The 14,387-nt window shown below is 36.5% G+C and overlaps 2 protein-coding genes across 7 annotated transcripts; one reads left to right on the top strand and one right to left on the bottom strand.

Moving 5' to 3' along the window:
* Positions 1–34: 34 nt before the first annotated feature.
* Positions 35–5,103, bottom strand: LOC112468704 (transformer-2 protein homolog alpha-like). Of its 3 annotated transcripts, none has more exons than XM_025037994.1 (5): positions 4,934–5,103; positions 3,006–3,497; positions 2,531–2,745; positions 2,323–2,420; positions 35–524 (listed from the first exon to the last, which is right to left on the bottom strand). In XM_025037994.1, exons 1-5 carry the CDS (start codon positions 4,946–4,948, stop codon positions 499–501), a joined length of 846 nt encoding a protein of 281 aa, XP_024893762.1. In that variant the 5' UTR covers positions 4,949–5,103; the 3' UTR covers positions 35–498. The 3 variants fall into 3 exon arrangements, with proteins under 3 accessions (XP_024893762.1, XP_024893763.1, XP_024893761.1); XM_025037995.1 differs by lacking the exon at positions 35–524 and adding an exon at positions 646–1,168; XM_025037993.1 differs by lacking the exon at positions 35–524 and having other exon boundaries at positions 1,899–2,420.
* A 194-nt stretch (positions 5,104–5,297) lies between these two features.
* On the top strand, positions 5,298–14,381 carry LOC112468705 (transcription initiation factor TFIID subunit 3-like). Of its 4 annotated transcripts, none has more exons than XM_025037998.1 (11): positions 5,298–5,835; positions 6,820–6,991; positions 7,454–7,696; positions 7,790–8,982; positions 9,181–9,783; positions 10,065–10,262; positions 10,338–10,438; positions 10,627–10,739; positions 13,274–13,368; positions 14,017–14,117; positions 14,211–14,381. In XM_025037998.1, exons 2-11 carry the CDS (start codon positions 6,826–6,828, stop codon positions 14,344–14,346), a joined length of 2,949 nt encoding a protein of 982 aa, XP_024893766.1. In that variant the 5' UTR covers positions 5,298–5,835; positions 6,820–6,825; the 3' UTR covers positions 14,347–14,381. The 4 variants fall into 4 exon arrangements, with proteins under 4 accessions (XP_024893766.1, XP_024893764.1, XP_024893765.1 ...); XM_025037996.1 differs by having other exon boundaries at positions 10,627–10,874; XM_025037997.1 differs by lacking the exon at positions 13,274–13,368 and having other exon boundaries at positions 10,627–10,960.
* Positions 14,382–14,387: the final 6 nt, after the last annotated feature.

The raw sequence follows: 14,387 nt of genomic DNA, 5'->3' as shown, positions 1-14,387 counted from the left end.
TATATATATATATATATATATATATATATATATATATATATATATATGTATATATATGTATATGTATATGCAGTTCTCTAGAGCGAATAAAATAGCGTGTGGCAACCAAACCAACTGATAAAGAATATGATCGGTATAAAGGTCTGGGAGCACCTTACGCTCGTCCCTATTCTACGAAAGATTTTTCGATGAACTTCTTGAATATTTTTCGGAAACACGTTCGGCCCTGTTTTCACCCCCAACCAAAATGAACTCCGTCCCGGTCGGGGGTCTGACGATCAACTCGATTCTGTCTTCGGGCTTGCACTACTTGACGTTTTCTTCTAGGCTTGAGGCTTCTCAGCCGGAAATGAATTGCAGATCATATTCTTTGTCACAAGCAACCGAGAAAACCTTCTGACTCTTGACAATGCGAGCAAGATAAACGTGTCTTCAAATATCTTGTCTTCGACTTTTCAAAACTCATTTTTTCAGAGTGAAACTTCAAACTTCCCTCTATCATCCAATACCTCTTGATTCAAAACCTTATAAACAAACAAACAGGTTAGAGAACTTACTTGTACCAAAGCTCGTTATTATTTTTCTGTGTTTTTTTTTTTTTATATCTTTGCGTTTCGTTTTCCTGCTTTATTTATTTAGGTTTACTTTATTTTTTTTTTTCGTTAAAGAGAGAATTTTTCACATTTTTTAAAAGATTCTAGTCAACGGCTGGAATACAACTGTAAGCTAGAGACAACACAAATATCGAGCACTCAATTATATTCCAGCTCACATTATAGCCTGTATTATTACACAATTGAAACCTTATCTTCATAACATTAAGAGGAAGAGATATAAACTTATGAAAATAAGGTTTTACATCTATTCTAACCTTACTGGTTTTCGTGCAAACGGTATGCTACACTTTACTACATTTTACATTTTTTCTTTTCGTCAATAGTGTTTATAGTATATACTGTATAGTAGATACTGTTTATAGTAGTGTAACTAAAACGCTTGCGAGATTGTATATCTGCATACGGATGCAGGATTAGGTAAGGTAAGAATAGTAATATAATGTGATTTTGTTAATTTAATAATTTTGACCCGTTGACGAAATATTTGGGTCAAACTCATCGGATCTTCCGAAAGGACCTGGCCTCGCATCACTTGCATGACTAATAGCGTCCTGAAATTCATTAAGCAACAAAAAAACCATGATTGTTTACGCAAGTTACGGATTGCTGCTTAGCTACTACCGTACGATTTATCGAGCGCATTTCTCTGATGCTCCCGTCTGCCGATTTCTTGCTAACTTAAGTGCTTACTTTGTAATCCAATTAACATTACCGTTTCGATAAATATAAGCGGTCTACGAAAATATGAATCCGAAAGAAGCATTATATTGTAAATGGCTCGACGAATTTTTCAACGTAATAAGATATATCGCGTGCAAAATCGTCTCTTGAAATTAATAGTAAGCAGCATCGATATATATATTAAATATTTTAATTTTTTTTTAAGTATTTTACGCAATATATTAATTTCTTTTAAATTTCATAATTTTCATAAATATCTTCAACAAAGCAGTTAATTAATGTATATAACGCAGCAAGATGCCCGGCCGTAACAAAGAATTATGATGAGAAGTCATGTCTTTCTCTAGAAAAATAAACGTTATGAAACATGCGAGAATTCTTCTCCACGTAAAATTTTCGTGTAAAGTGTTCAGTAAAACAAAAAAGTGAGATAAGAGAAATAAACGTACATTACAGTAAGCACCGTTGTGCAAGAAATTACGAAAATATGAAGTTTTTGCTAGATAATTTGCAGTTTTATACATATACAGGGTGTTCCGAGGATAATAAAATTGCAGCATAAAAATTCGTGAAAAATTTAAGTAATAAAAGGGCATGCCGTTTTTTTTATAAAGTAGTTTCTTAAATATAAAGGTTTAAGGTATAATCAATCCATTGGTTAAAAAGTATGATCGTGCAGTAGTATACGTACAGCGGCAACGTTTTGTTTGACATCTAATTATCTAATACCATTGCGCGCACGACACACGGACAGATGACTTTTTAATCAATGCTTACGATTGGTTATACCTTAAACCTTTATATTTAAAAAACTACTTTATAAAAAAATGGCATGCACTTTTATTAATTTTTTTATTAATCAATTTTTCACGAACTTTCATACAACTTTATTATCCTTGAAACATCCTGTATATAGACGTATAATCTCGTGTTCTAACATAAATTTAGTACAAGGATGAGACACATATATCCATGTAGACAGCTTATATTGCAAATTGCAAATTTAAGTGGGCGTTGTACTTACGCGGCGAATAGGAGCGCGATCTAGAGCGGTCGTAACGTGAACGTCGACGGCTGTAGTATGGGCTGGGTGAGCGACGATAACTTCCTCTGTAGCTAACTCTATTGTTTCCAGTATTAAAAAAAATAAAGAATTAGAAAACGGAAAAAAGAGAAATAATGTGTCAATTATTTTTTTGACTTATTATTTCGAGAGGACTTAGACGACTTACTCTCTACGTCTCGGAGCATCCCAGTTTCTGTCGTGCAGATGCGTAGGTTTTCCCATGTATATTCCCGGAGTAGGAGTATGAGCGCGTTGCGTAATAGAGAAGTCTACTCTGATTCGTCTCCCGTCAATTTCCATGCCGGTGCATTGGTCTTTAGCCACTTTAGCATCCTCGGACGATTCGAAATATACAAAGCAAAATCCTCTAGAGCGTCCAGTCTGTAAATATGAATTACATGTGGTACCATTAAACTGCGCTATCACTAAGTTGTACTAACTTCTAATTTACACGTAGGATTTATATTAATATGTAATTATGTGGCCAGAAGCCTTTAACGTATCATGTGTCTCTTAAGAATGAACGTTCTAAATTTCTGGCGCAGCTTTATTGTTCCCCAGTGTAAACACCTATGTGGGGACTGTCGCGTACTATATTAATATATGAATAAACATACATGAATACATCAAGTCTCACATACCTTTGCATCGATAACGACCTGTACTCGTTCTACTGGGCCATATCGCGAGAATATATGTTGGATTTGCTGTTCAGTCGTGAAAATTGAGAGTCCGAAGACACCTAGGCAACGGGAAGGGCAAGGATTGTCGCGATTACCAATGTGCCGCCGCCTCGATGACATCGGGCTGCGTGAGTGTGACCGGTACACGTGTCGGTCGCGAGAGTACCGCGACCGCGAGTACGAGCGAGATCTACTACGGGAGTAACGACTGCCGCGGTATGGCGAACGACTTCGGCTGCGGCTACTACGGTGACCAACGGTATACTTGCTGCCCCGATACGACTTGCGACCGCGTGACGCGGATCGACTACGCGACCTCGAGTATTTGTTGACCTCTTTGTGCTCCTTCCGCTCGCGCGACTTACGCGATCTCGAATGCGATCGCGAGTCTCTTAGGCCACCGTCCGCAGTTCGTGGTCGACGGGGGCTTGCACTGCGACTGCCACTTCTCTGCAAATTAAAACACAACCGTTACCGCAAGTTATATCATGTATATACAAAGATGATACAAAATTGAATTATCATTATATTTTACATGATAAATTAAATTGAGAAAATGGGACATAAAAAAAATGTGATAATATTTAACACACATGAATTATACACACATGATAATATTATACACATATAAAAACATTTAATTTAACATTTAAATATATTATATTTATTTGTGTATTTTTTAATATCTTTTATTTCTTCTGTATAAAAGAAATATTCACAATGGAGTTACAAGCAACTAAAGAATTAGCAGATTAAAGAAGTATAATATTTATGATATTTTATAATATCTTTCTTTAATCCATTAATTCTTTTATTGCTTAAGGAGGGTGATTGCTCAATCAATATGATAAGAATTAGTTCAAATTTATGGAGGATATTTGTCTATGGAAGTCTGTCGTCCATGCCAAAGTGTAAGCCAACTGTCTTTATAGTTTAGTTGTTGAGTAATTAATTACTAAAGTTATACTTATTGGCGCCCATTTATCAGGGCCGAATTTGAATTAATTCTTATCAGATTTAACTCCATTGCGAGAATACACATATCTTTCACACACATATAGAAGAAATAAAAAGTACTAATTAATACTTCAATAAATATAAATGCATTTAAATGTTAAATTAAAAGTCTTCATGCGTCTAATATTGAAATGTTAAGTAATATTTAAAACTTACGATAAATTTGCAAATGGAAAACAGAATGTTCAATGTCTAAGAGGACAGAACTGAGTTCTTCAATAGTAATGTAAGCTTTACTCCAAAAGATAACTTGTAACTTTCCAAGGTATGACAATGTTTGGCATTCTATATAAACAAATATATCACAAGCTAATAAAGACAAATAAAGACCTTCTTGTAAATTGAACTTCAAGATCAAAAAGCATTTGCGGAAACATTTCATTTTCATCAGAATAAATACATATGTATACAAATCTAACCTAGAAAATATATATATATATATATATATATATATATATATATATATCAAATCAAATTAGAATTAAATATATATTTTCTAAATAGCGAATGTTACCAACGATAACAATCGCCAATGTTCTAACATATGAGCGCGACCGACCAATCGCGATTCAGCTATTCACGTTTATAACCTTATAAAGCGCTTTCGCCGAGATCAAAATCATCGTCGGCGAATCGTCGGGAATTCGATATTGCACATTTTTTCAGGACACATTCCGCAATTAGCGGCAGCGAACGAGTCGCGCGCGTCGAGTCATCACGAACGCCGCGTGGTACCGATAATGGCTGGGAGTAGGAACTGCGCCGCTGGATCGATAATGGCCGTGTCGAGTCGCGTTATTTCGTCGCGTTTCACGCGACGACGGTTCGCGAGTCGGTTGCGCGAGGATCCGCGATTTTTCGGCACTCACCTCGATATCGCTCATCGCCAAAGTCCCTCGACCGTGGATCTGTGTCGGACAGAAAACGAAATGCGTCGCCACGCGCTCCGTTTCCTCGGTAGACTCTCGACAATCGACAAATAATATGGCGTGGAAGCCTCGTCGCAGGAAACGCCGGGCCCCCCGCACTGCCCCGCAGTCCGCAGTCCGCACACGAATGAACACACCAACATCCGGCGGCGTTACCATGGCAACGCGTGGACGTGGACGCGCCGCGGTCGCGGTTTTCGCGCGGCGCGTGCGCACGAGGCCGTGGCGACGCCTGGGTACTTTGTTAAAATCTAGTGACTTTAGCGACGGAGATCACACTGCGCCCATGATGACTGCGCAGTGCGCGCCGGCCTGCGTCCGCGCCGCTCGCGGGATAGGAATATAGGAAGGAGTAGGACTCTAGTCCACGGGAACAGACGGGAATGACGGGAACGGCAAGGAATGGCGGCTAACGGCTAGTGTATCTCGCGATACATTTACAACGCGCATTGTGTGTCTCTCTCTCTCTCTCTCTTTTTCTCTCTCGCGAGTTCTGGGTGTCGAGCGACGTTCACGTTAATGTTCACGTCAAGCACGTCAACTATGTGACTGTCCGGCTGAGAAGGCCGGAAGAGAGAGGTATTCTCCCGCTGTCGCGTACGTTCACGGTTCACGCGCGTCCAGGTGAGGGAACGCACACTTGGCCCCTATCGCGGTTTCGTTCTTTTCCTCCCTCGAGCTTGTGGCTTGTGTGGCTGATTAAAAACATCCCTGAAGATATATCCGTTGGCCTCCGAGCCTGTGCAGCGACGCTGTCGCTAAATTGGCACGTACGAGTCTCCGCAGCGTCGTGATTGCTCCGGCCAGCGTTGGTTACGATAACTGTTGGCGATCACGTAACGGTACAATTTTTTATGTCCCAATAATATTTATTTTGAATAATTAAATTCGTTGATTCTATTCAAGTGTCGTGTTATATACGTACTGCTTTGGTTTTCGCTTTGTTTTGTGTATATACTGGTTACTATGTAGTACTAAATTGGCATATACAAAAAAGGCCTAGTTTACACCGATCTCTTGATACGCGTGTCAAATGGTATATTTTTGAGCTGATCAACCAATAATCAAACTAATTTACTAGTTATTTACTATTTAATACGCGTATCAAGTGATCGGTGTAAACTAGGGCACAGTTTACATAGGAGTGTACGTACTATTCTTAACCTCGTTGCCTTACAATCTCTTGTGACTGTGGACGTGCTGTCGGTTGGATTGTCAAGATAAATAGAAATGTTCAGTCAGTACGTTTAATTTTTCTCCGATGATTATTATGTTTTGCATATATATATATATATATATATATATATATACACATATATATATGGAATATTGGATAGCTCAATGTTACAGCAGTTACTTGTCCAGCAAAAGATCTAGATTTGATTCTCAGATGATTTAGAATTTTATCTGAGAAAATGTCTGATATAAGAACTAAGTATCCTAAATACAAACTTAATTGCAAGATAACCTAGGGAGTGAACAATCTCAGTACTATTTCTTGGAGGATAATAAACAATTGTAACAATAAGCTTTAAAAAAAAAGTTGGAGTCTCTAGAATAAAGATTGAATAAAGAGCTTACGATTTTTTGTGCTATTGATGATATATATATATAATTATATAAGAAATGTATTGTAATGTGTCCAGTTATTACACAGATTGAGTTGTACCCACGTTTGTTATATTTAGATAAAATTTATATCATTGGTGAGATTATTATATTATCTAGACTACGTTATCTGGCAAGAGTTTGATTTGAAATTGTAAGACAACGGGTTAAAAAAAACTGCGTCAAAATATTCACGTATATTTTCATAATTTTTGCAGGCAAAAATGTCAGCTGAATACAGTCGAAACGTTTTAAAAATAGTCGTTGCACAGATTTGTCAGACGATAGGATGGCACTCCATTAATTCTACACCATTGGAGTTTCTGGTAGATCTCCTGCAAGAATATCTGTTACGTATTTCCAAGCTCACACATCAATATGCGGAAGTTTGTGAGTAACTGTTATATTAATTTTGACAGTGATTGCCTTGTGTGTTGTCAAGGTCTTTTGCTTTCTTGTCTTTTTATATATATATATTTTATGAAGTAAAAGATTGAATAGTTTTTGGATACTATTATCAAAATTTATATTCTTAAAATTTCTTAACATGGACAGATGAGTTATCTCGCGTTTCATATTCCATCGTTAAAGACTGATGACGAGATATCTCGCATTTTTTATTCATCAGTCAAGAACAGTAACTCAGTAACATAACGGTGATTTTTAATTGCGGACAAATCATAAGCACCTTAAAAATATTTTATGTAGAAACATAGCCGGCTATGCAGTAAAATGTCTGATCCACAATGTGTTAAGAGAAAACTAAATAAATTATTTACTTGTTACACTTACTGAGTAATGTTAATACATATATAGATATTTTGGATTTATTATATTTTTACGTTTTTACAGTGGGAAGGACGGAACCAAATCTTGACGACTTAGGATTAACATTTCAATATATGAATATTGACATACAAGAATTAGCCGAATACGTGAAAAATGTAGATTCTGTTCCATGTCCTATACAAGTACCTAAGTATCCAGTTCGACGTGAGAATCATTTGAATTTTTTAAAACCGGGTAGTCGTGAAGTAGTCACGAGACCAGTACACGTACACGAACATTTACCAGCTATGTACCCAGATACCGAAGGTAATGAATCATATTTTCTTTATTGGGTAAACTGCAATAGTTATGCCAGTTTACATTAATTTACGTTTTATCGATAATATATAATGATTACAGAGGAATACATATCAGATAAGAATGAAAGTTTAATGAATGGCACGGCAGACTTGACATCCAGTAGTGGGACATCGTCGGGCAATTCGAATAATGCATCACCTCACAGAATGTCGCCACAGGTGGTTTTTAAACGACCGGGCGATCCGGTGTCTTTTGAAAGCCCCGTAGTGAAGCGGGCGAAGGTTTTGGAGGAGGGCAGACCGTTACGTGAAATAAGCAGCGTTATGATGACCACCTCTGGTTTTTTATCACCCGCGCGAGAAGGAAAGCTACCTGAATCGAGAACGCCGCATCAAGTCCGATCGGATTCACCGCAACCGAGTTCCTATCCGATGGTGCCACCTGAACTGAAGACCGACAAGAAACCGAAGAAGGTTGTGAAGAAAGGTCCCGAGGATCGTAAGCTTGACAAAGAGAATAAGAAGAAGAAAGGCGCGAAGGAATTGTTCAAGCCGGACAAGATCGATGAGAGTAAAGTAAAGAAATTAGTCGGCATGAAGGAGTTGGCCAAGTTAAAACCTTTAAAGCCAGGTGGTGGCAAGGCACAATCTACCACGTTACAAGAACTCACGGGTAGCAGGCCATCCACGCCGAAGATCGCGTCACCTAAATCAGCCGCCAGTAGTCCGAAACCGTCGAAGGCGACGCAGCCGAAGGTCAAGCCCGACAAGGTAGATCTGACGGACGGTCCTCCTGCCGTCGAAAAGAAGGAGGAAACCGTTGACAAGTTGCCGTCGGAGCCGGATAAACAAAAACTGAATATATTCAAGAAGATATCGAAACCGCGCGAGGAAAAGGACAAGGACAAAGAGACGACGGAGCCACATAAGCACAAGGAGATTCTTGAGTCGCGCGAAAAGTCGCCGGATTTGATCATAGATATCGAGAATGCGGAGAAGCATGCGCACCGTAACGACGCGGACCCGAAAGCAGGACGCGAGGAGAAGAAGACACCTCATACACCGGACGTGCACATACAGTCGGACAGTGATTTGGCAGACGTGCAGAGTTTATCGTCAGATGTTTACATGTTCGACGACGCTGACATTTCACCGCCGGGTACGCCCAGCACGCCGAAAACCCCCGAATTGAGTGTACCCACGGTACCGGAACAGAAGCGAAAGAAGAAAGAGAAGAGTGGCAAAAAGAAAGAACCTAAATTGAAGAGTCCGAAACAAAGTAGTCCGAAAAAGGTAAGATATGTTTTACAGGACAATTACTCATCGAACTACGTGTACATAGTATCAAAAAGAGTTATACGTATTTTATATATTTCTTAAATTAATCGCAGTCGATTTTGTTCCCAGCGATAATTCGATTGAGTATCACATTTTAATATGCTTCTAATTTTCAATATTAGTATATCTTGCTGGTAATTTGCTGTTTTTCAGACGAAACCTTCATGTGATACGACAGAATCGGATATACTAGATCGGCCCAAAACGCCGCAGGCACCCGAACCACTACACAGAGAGCCTATTCTTCCAATCACACTTCCATTCCCTTCCCTCCCCTTTTTCCCTCCGTTTCCTTCGGCGCCTGGTTTAATTCCCCCGATGTTCCCGCGGTTTCCGTTGCCGCTTGGCCCACGAGGTGGGCCAGGTCCTCATCCCGCGATGCCCAATTTACCATTACCACCACGTTTTTCCAACCCACCCGTAAAGCCCGAGGACTTCCCGTTGCCTAAAATTAAACCCGTGGAACGTGAGAAGCCACTGATCCCTCCACCGGCCGAGTTAACATCTCCGTCGATTCTAGGCGAGAATGAGAAGGCGGACAAAGAGAAGGTGGATAACAAACTTACGAAAATGTTTAAGCCAAACAAAGAATTGCCTTTCATGAAAGTACCTGAGAGGGTACTGCCTGTAGGCGCTGCACCGCCTATAGTGTCTGCACCTGTCGCACCAATCACGCTTCCCACACCAACAGTACCCGTCGCGCAAATGCCACCATCGAAAAACTCTAAAGCTGAAAAAACAGAGAAGAATGATATGGTAAATTCGACAAGAGACCATATCTCGTTAGATATTTCGATTATATTTTATTAAAATATATATATTTTGGAGAAATGTCCCGATGAAGATAATTCCTATGCACGATAATATTATATTTATATCCATCATTTATGCCATATAATTACTACGCTCTATCTTAATCAATTTATCTAGTAGTTTTTACGCATATAAAAGCTATCAGATTAATTTGATTAAACTAGAGTATAATAATTGTAATTTCACATATACATATATTTATAACAGTTTATAACTATTTTTAGAAGTCTAAGGAACATAAGAAAGAAAAGAAGGATAAGTTGAAGAAGAAGAAAGATAAGAAAGAGAAACACAAAGATAAAGGCGAGAAAATGAAGGAGAAGAAGGAAAAGGCTGAGAAACGCGAGAAATTAGAAAAGATCAAGGAAAAGAAGGAGAAAAAAGAAAAGAAAAAGGAGAAAGATCAAAATAAGAAGAATACGGTAGTTATATATCTTCCGCTAATAATAATGATGGTAAATAGCAATAATTAATTTACTATATCTGTGTTATTACAGAAGGAAGAAAAGAATCCAGAAGCTGTTCCAAAAATTACGTTAAAATTAGGTACAGCTTCTCCTAGACCAGCGACACCAGATAATGCGCCTATGAAGAAAATGTAAGTCATAAATAAATTCTTATTATTAGTAAACTTTTATTAGCAATTTAATATAATTATAATACAAATTTTTTTTTGTGTTGGCATATTTAATTGGTTTATCGAAAAAGGAGGTATTTTTATATTACACAATCATAATATGTCATGACACAGATAATTATTGTGTGGTTACTTCTTATTTTTCTCAGAACTATTAAACCACTTGTGAAAAAGCCCGATGAAGAGGTCAAGCGGGAACCTAGTCCGGAATTGGCGAAAATATCGGCATTGGTAACACGACCGCCAAAGCAAAAGTCAGCAAGTAAGAAAACAGAGGAGGGAATATTAGATGGAAGCCCTGCTCTTCCTACAGACTCTTTCTCTGCCACTCTTACTAGCGCGCCACTTGCATCAGTTCCTCGAGCAAAGAAATCTAACTTCCAAAATCTATCTCAAAGTGAGCCAATACCTTCACCTCAGTTTGACAATCCTCCTAAATTCCCGAACCCTCTAGTGCCGCCACAACAACCACCATATTATTTTGTAAGTACATTTTTCACGATATTTACATATTGGGGATTATTGAAATTTACATCAAGATTCGAGATCTTAGAATTAAAATGTTTCACAAATAATATTTCACAAAGGAAATTTTTGGTAAATAAATTGAATGTATGATCGAATAAATTATTTATATAAGAAATAATAATACATAGGACTTAAAAATTAATATATTTTTCTTTCAAAGAACATTAAAAAGAAATATTAGCGTTCCTGTTAAGCTGTTTTTGAATTTTACAAGAAATTATATAATTTGTCTATTATAACATTGCTGCAATGATAAGGAAACTTTATTTTTATAAATGACAAATAAATTAATAGATAATAAAACATAAGCATACAAATAAGAAATTTTTGCAAAGTTTTGAAAGTACATTAACTAAATTAAATTGGATTAAAATTTTATAGTAAAGTTTTTTAAAATAATTGTCACATATAAAACCAATTTGGGAGGGGGAAATTTGCCTTAAATTTATTACAAACATTTTATTGATATTTTATTCTATAATGAAATAAACCCAACCCATCGATATTGTTTCAAGTATGAGCCTATCCAAAAGTTCCAATTTCCTATTCATGCTATCTATGCATTTACGTCTTGTGGTGACGGTATCATGTTTTCCTTTTTTTCCTTAAACCACGCTCTCTCTTTTGATATATTGTTATGTTGTCAAAATAATGATTGTAGTACACATTCTCTCTTATAGCTATATTTAGACTTACTGTGTATTTTTTGTTGCAATTATTACCTTACTCACTTTCTCTTTTTCTTTCTTTGAGTTCAGTGCTCATATTTCCATTTCTTATATTGAGTCTTAAATATTTCTTTAGTTTTAATTTTCAGAAATTGAATTAATCGCTTATTTTGCCATTCTACTTTCACCATTCTGCCTCGCAAGACTTCTTTTGTACAAAGAGCTTTTCAGAAAAGACATTTTTATAATTAGTGGATTTAAATAATCTCAAGTCACAATATACAAGTTACAAAGTACTATTCAGTTCATATATCTTGTGATACAGAAATAAAATTTAGAAATAATATTCTTTAGAAAAAATTATACTGATTAGTAAAATTTGATAGTTTCTTTATTTGATTTATTATATTTTTTAATATTCTGAATATACAGTCTTTTCTGAGTAGCTGCATCTTGAGTTTGCCATTTGTAGAATTGATTGCTGCATTTATGTAAATATAGATATAATTCTTTATAAAAAAAAAATAAATAATATTAACTTAGAAAATTAATTTAATCATGTATTTTAAGAATAAGAAAGCATTTATCGTCATCATTTTATCATCCATTATATATATATATATATATATATATTATATACATATGTGTATATGTATATGTATATGTATATACGTACGATATACAATATGGTATACTTGTCTCTTCTTCTTATTATTGCAAATTTGAGCGATTACAGTGTAATTATAAAAATAACGTTCTGACAGATTTAATGAACGAATATCTGTTGTGGCAGTATAAATGCAATATCGCAAATTTTATAGAGGCATTACTCTAAAACTATGTACCATAATCAGTATCAATTAATGCCTTTAACACACAGGATGCCATCGTTTTATCTTTAACGTTAATGTATGTTTAACTAAATTATCGTAAATTTGATATTTCACTTATATTTCATATGTCAGTATATAGCTTAAAGTTACAAGCAGTGCCGGTTTACTAATATACAATTTATTCTTGACATTTCCGTACATGCTGAAGGAAGTAATTTCTTTTACAGTATATTTGTCTTATGTTAGTTAATAATATGCCCATGCTTCTCGTTAATTTCTCTTCTCTATTTAGCAAGTGCAGTCACATTAGCGCATACATATATATTCCTCACGTATAAATAGTTACAAGATGCAATTGATACTTGTGTGTCACACACTTTTGAATTCGCCGCTTGACTGTTAACTAAGTAGCATTAGAGAGCATGCGTCTTATCAGTTAATGTAACTAATGTAACTAATATGTCACAGCTCTTATTTTTAAACCTTTATTATAAAAATTTACTTATCTCAAGATAACTTAAACTAATGATTTTTCCCGTTCACTTCTCTTCATTTAATCAGCGAATATATTTACGATTTGCGATTATTGATATATAATTTATTAACGATACACACTAACAGACAGCAGAGAGAAAACATTAAAAAAAAAAATTATGTAGCAAAAAGTATAAAGTCAAATCGTTGCATGAGATTTGCACGTTGCATAGAAAAAAAAAATTAGCATGAGAGACCCGTTAGGAATATAACCGACGGTTTTAACGGTACAGAGGTGAAAGCAGATCCAGTTCCTAAAAAGGACGATGCTAAAGAAGACAAAGAAAATGGCAGGAACGTGTTGCCTACAACACCAGCCACTACTGTGGTGAGTACGCTTTACACCTCTTTTAAAGAACATTACAAGGTATTTTTCTGTGCGCTATGGATAACTAGTTTTCATACTTCATAATACGTTAGTTGCGACACGGATACGTATATCGCAAAAATATGAATACATAAATAATGCGCACGCTAGCTACTTTAAATAGGAGTGATTTAGACAATAAAAAGCTAGGACATGATTTAAAGGATGCGTATCGAATGCTAAAAAAAAAAGAAGAGACAAGTTCATCTCCGATTCATGTTATCATAAATCATTGTATTACCGAGATACATAAGTCCCATGCATTGTTTAAGACTCAGGAATTTCTGCAGCAGTTCACAAGAAAGTACTATGAGATATCGGTATCTTGTTTTATTATTAAAATGTTCCTTCTTGATAAGAGAGAATATTCATGGACAACATGACAAAATATCTTGACGTGAAGTCCACTGACCAATCCTTGTAGAATCAGTACGTTATTCTTGATAAAGAAAGTGCAACATGTTCCATTAAAATAAATATTTGATGAATCCAAATGTTGGCATATTTGTTTGAACGATTTTCCAAAACTCCAGAGCGAATTCGTCGAGATGGGTTGGGTTTTATTTAAAAGTTCGCCGAGTTCTGTTTATCCTGAGATGAGTGTTACAGGATCGAGGAGGTCGTCAAGTGTGGATATGTCCCGCGTGCGGCAACCAGGATGATGGCTCGCCGATGATTGGCTGTGACGATTGTGACGCTTGGTATCACTGGTAAATAACTCGTTTATATTTATGTAATTTACACCGTATAATGTTGGAGTTAGTCGAATTTTGCTAAACTTTGTTCTTTTTCTAATATTTCAGGGTGTGCGTCGGTATGCAGGTTCCACCAGCTGAAGACGAGGATTGGTACTGCCGCTTTTGTATAGCGAAGAAACAGGAGCTGCTCCACGATAAAAAGAAGAAGAAGCGGAAAAAGAAAGTGAAAGTAACGGCCTAGTATAAGTCAACCGGGTCCAACTACGCGAGACCCGGTGTCAT

Source organism: Temnothorax curvispinosus, unplaced genomic scaffold (assembly GCF_003070985.1).
Source record: "Temnothorax curvispinosus isolate PA1 unplaced genomic scaffold, ASM307098v1 QBEX01001906.1, whole genome shotgun sequence".
Lineage (NCBI taxonomy): Eukaryota > Metazoa > Arthropoda > Insecta > Hymenoptera > Formicidae > Temnothorax > Temnothorax curvispinosus.
Note: the sequence above shows the minus strand (reverse complement) of the source record. Positions and strands in the feature narration are given on the sequence as shown.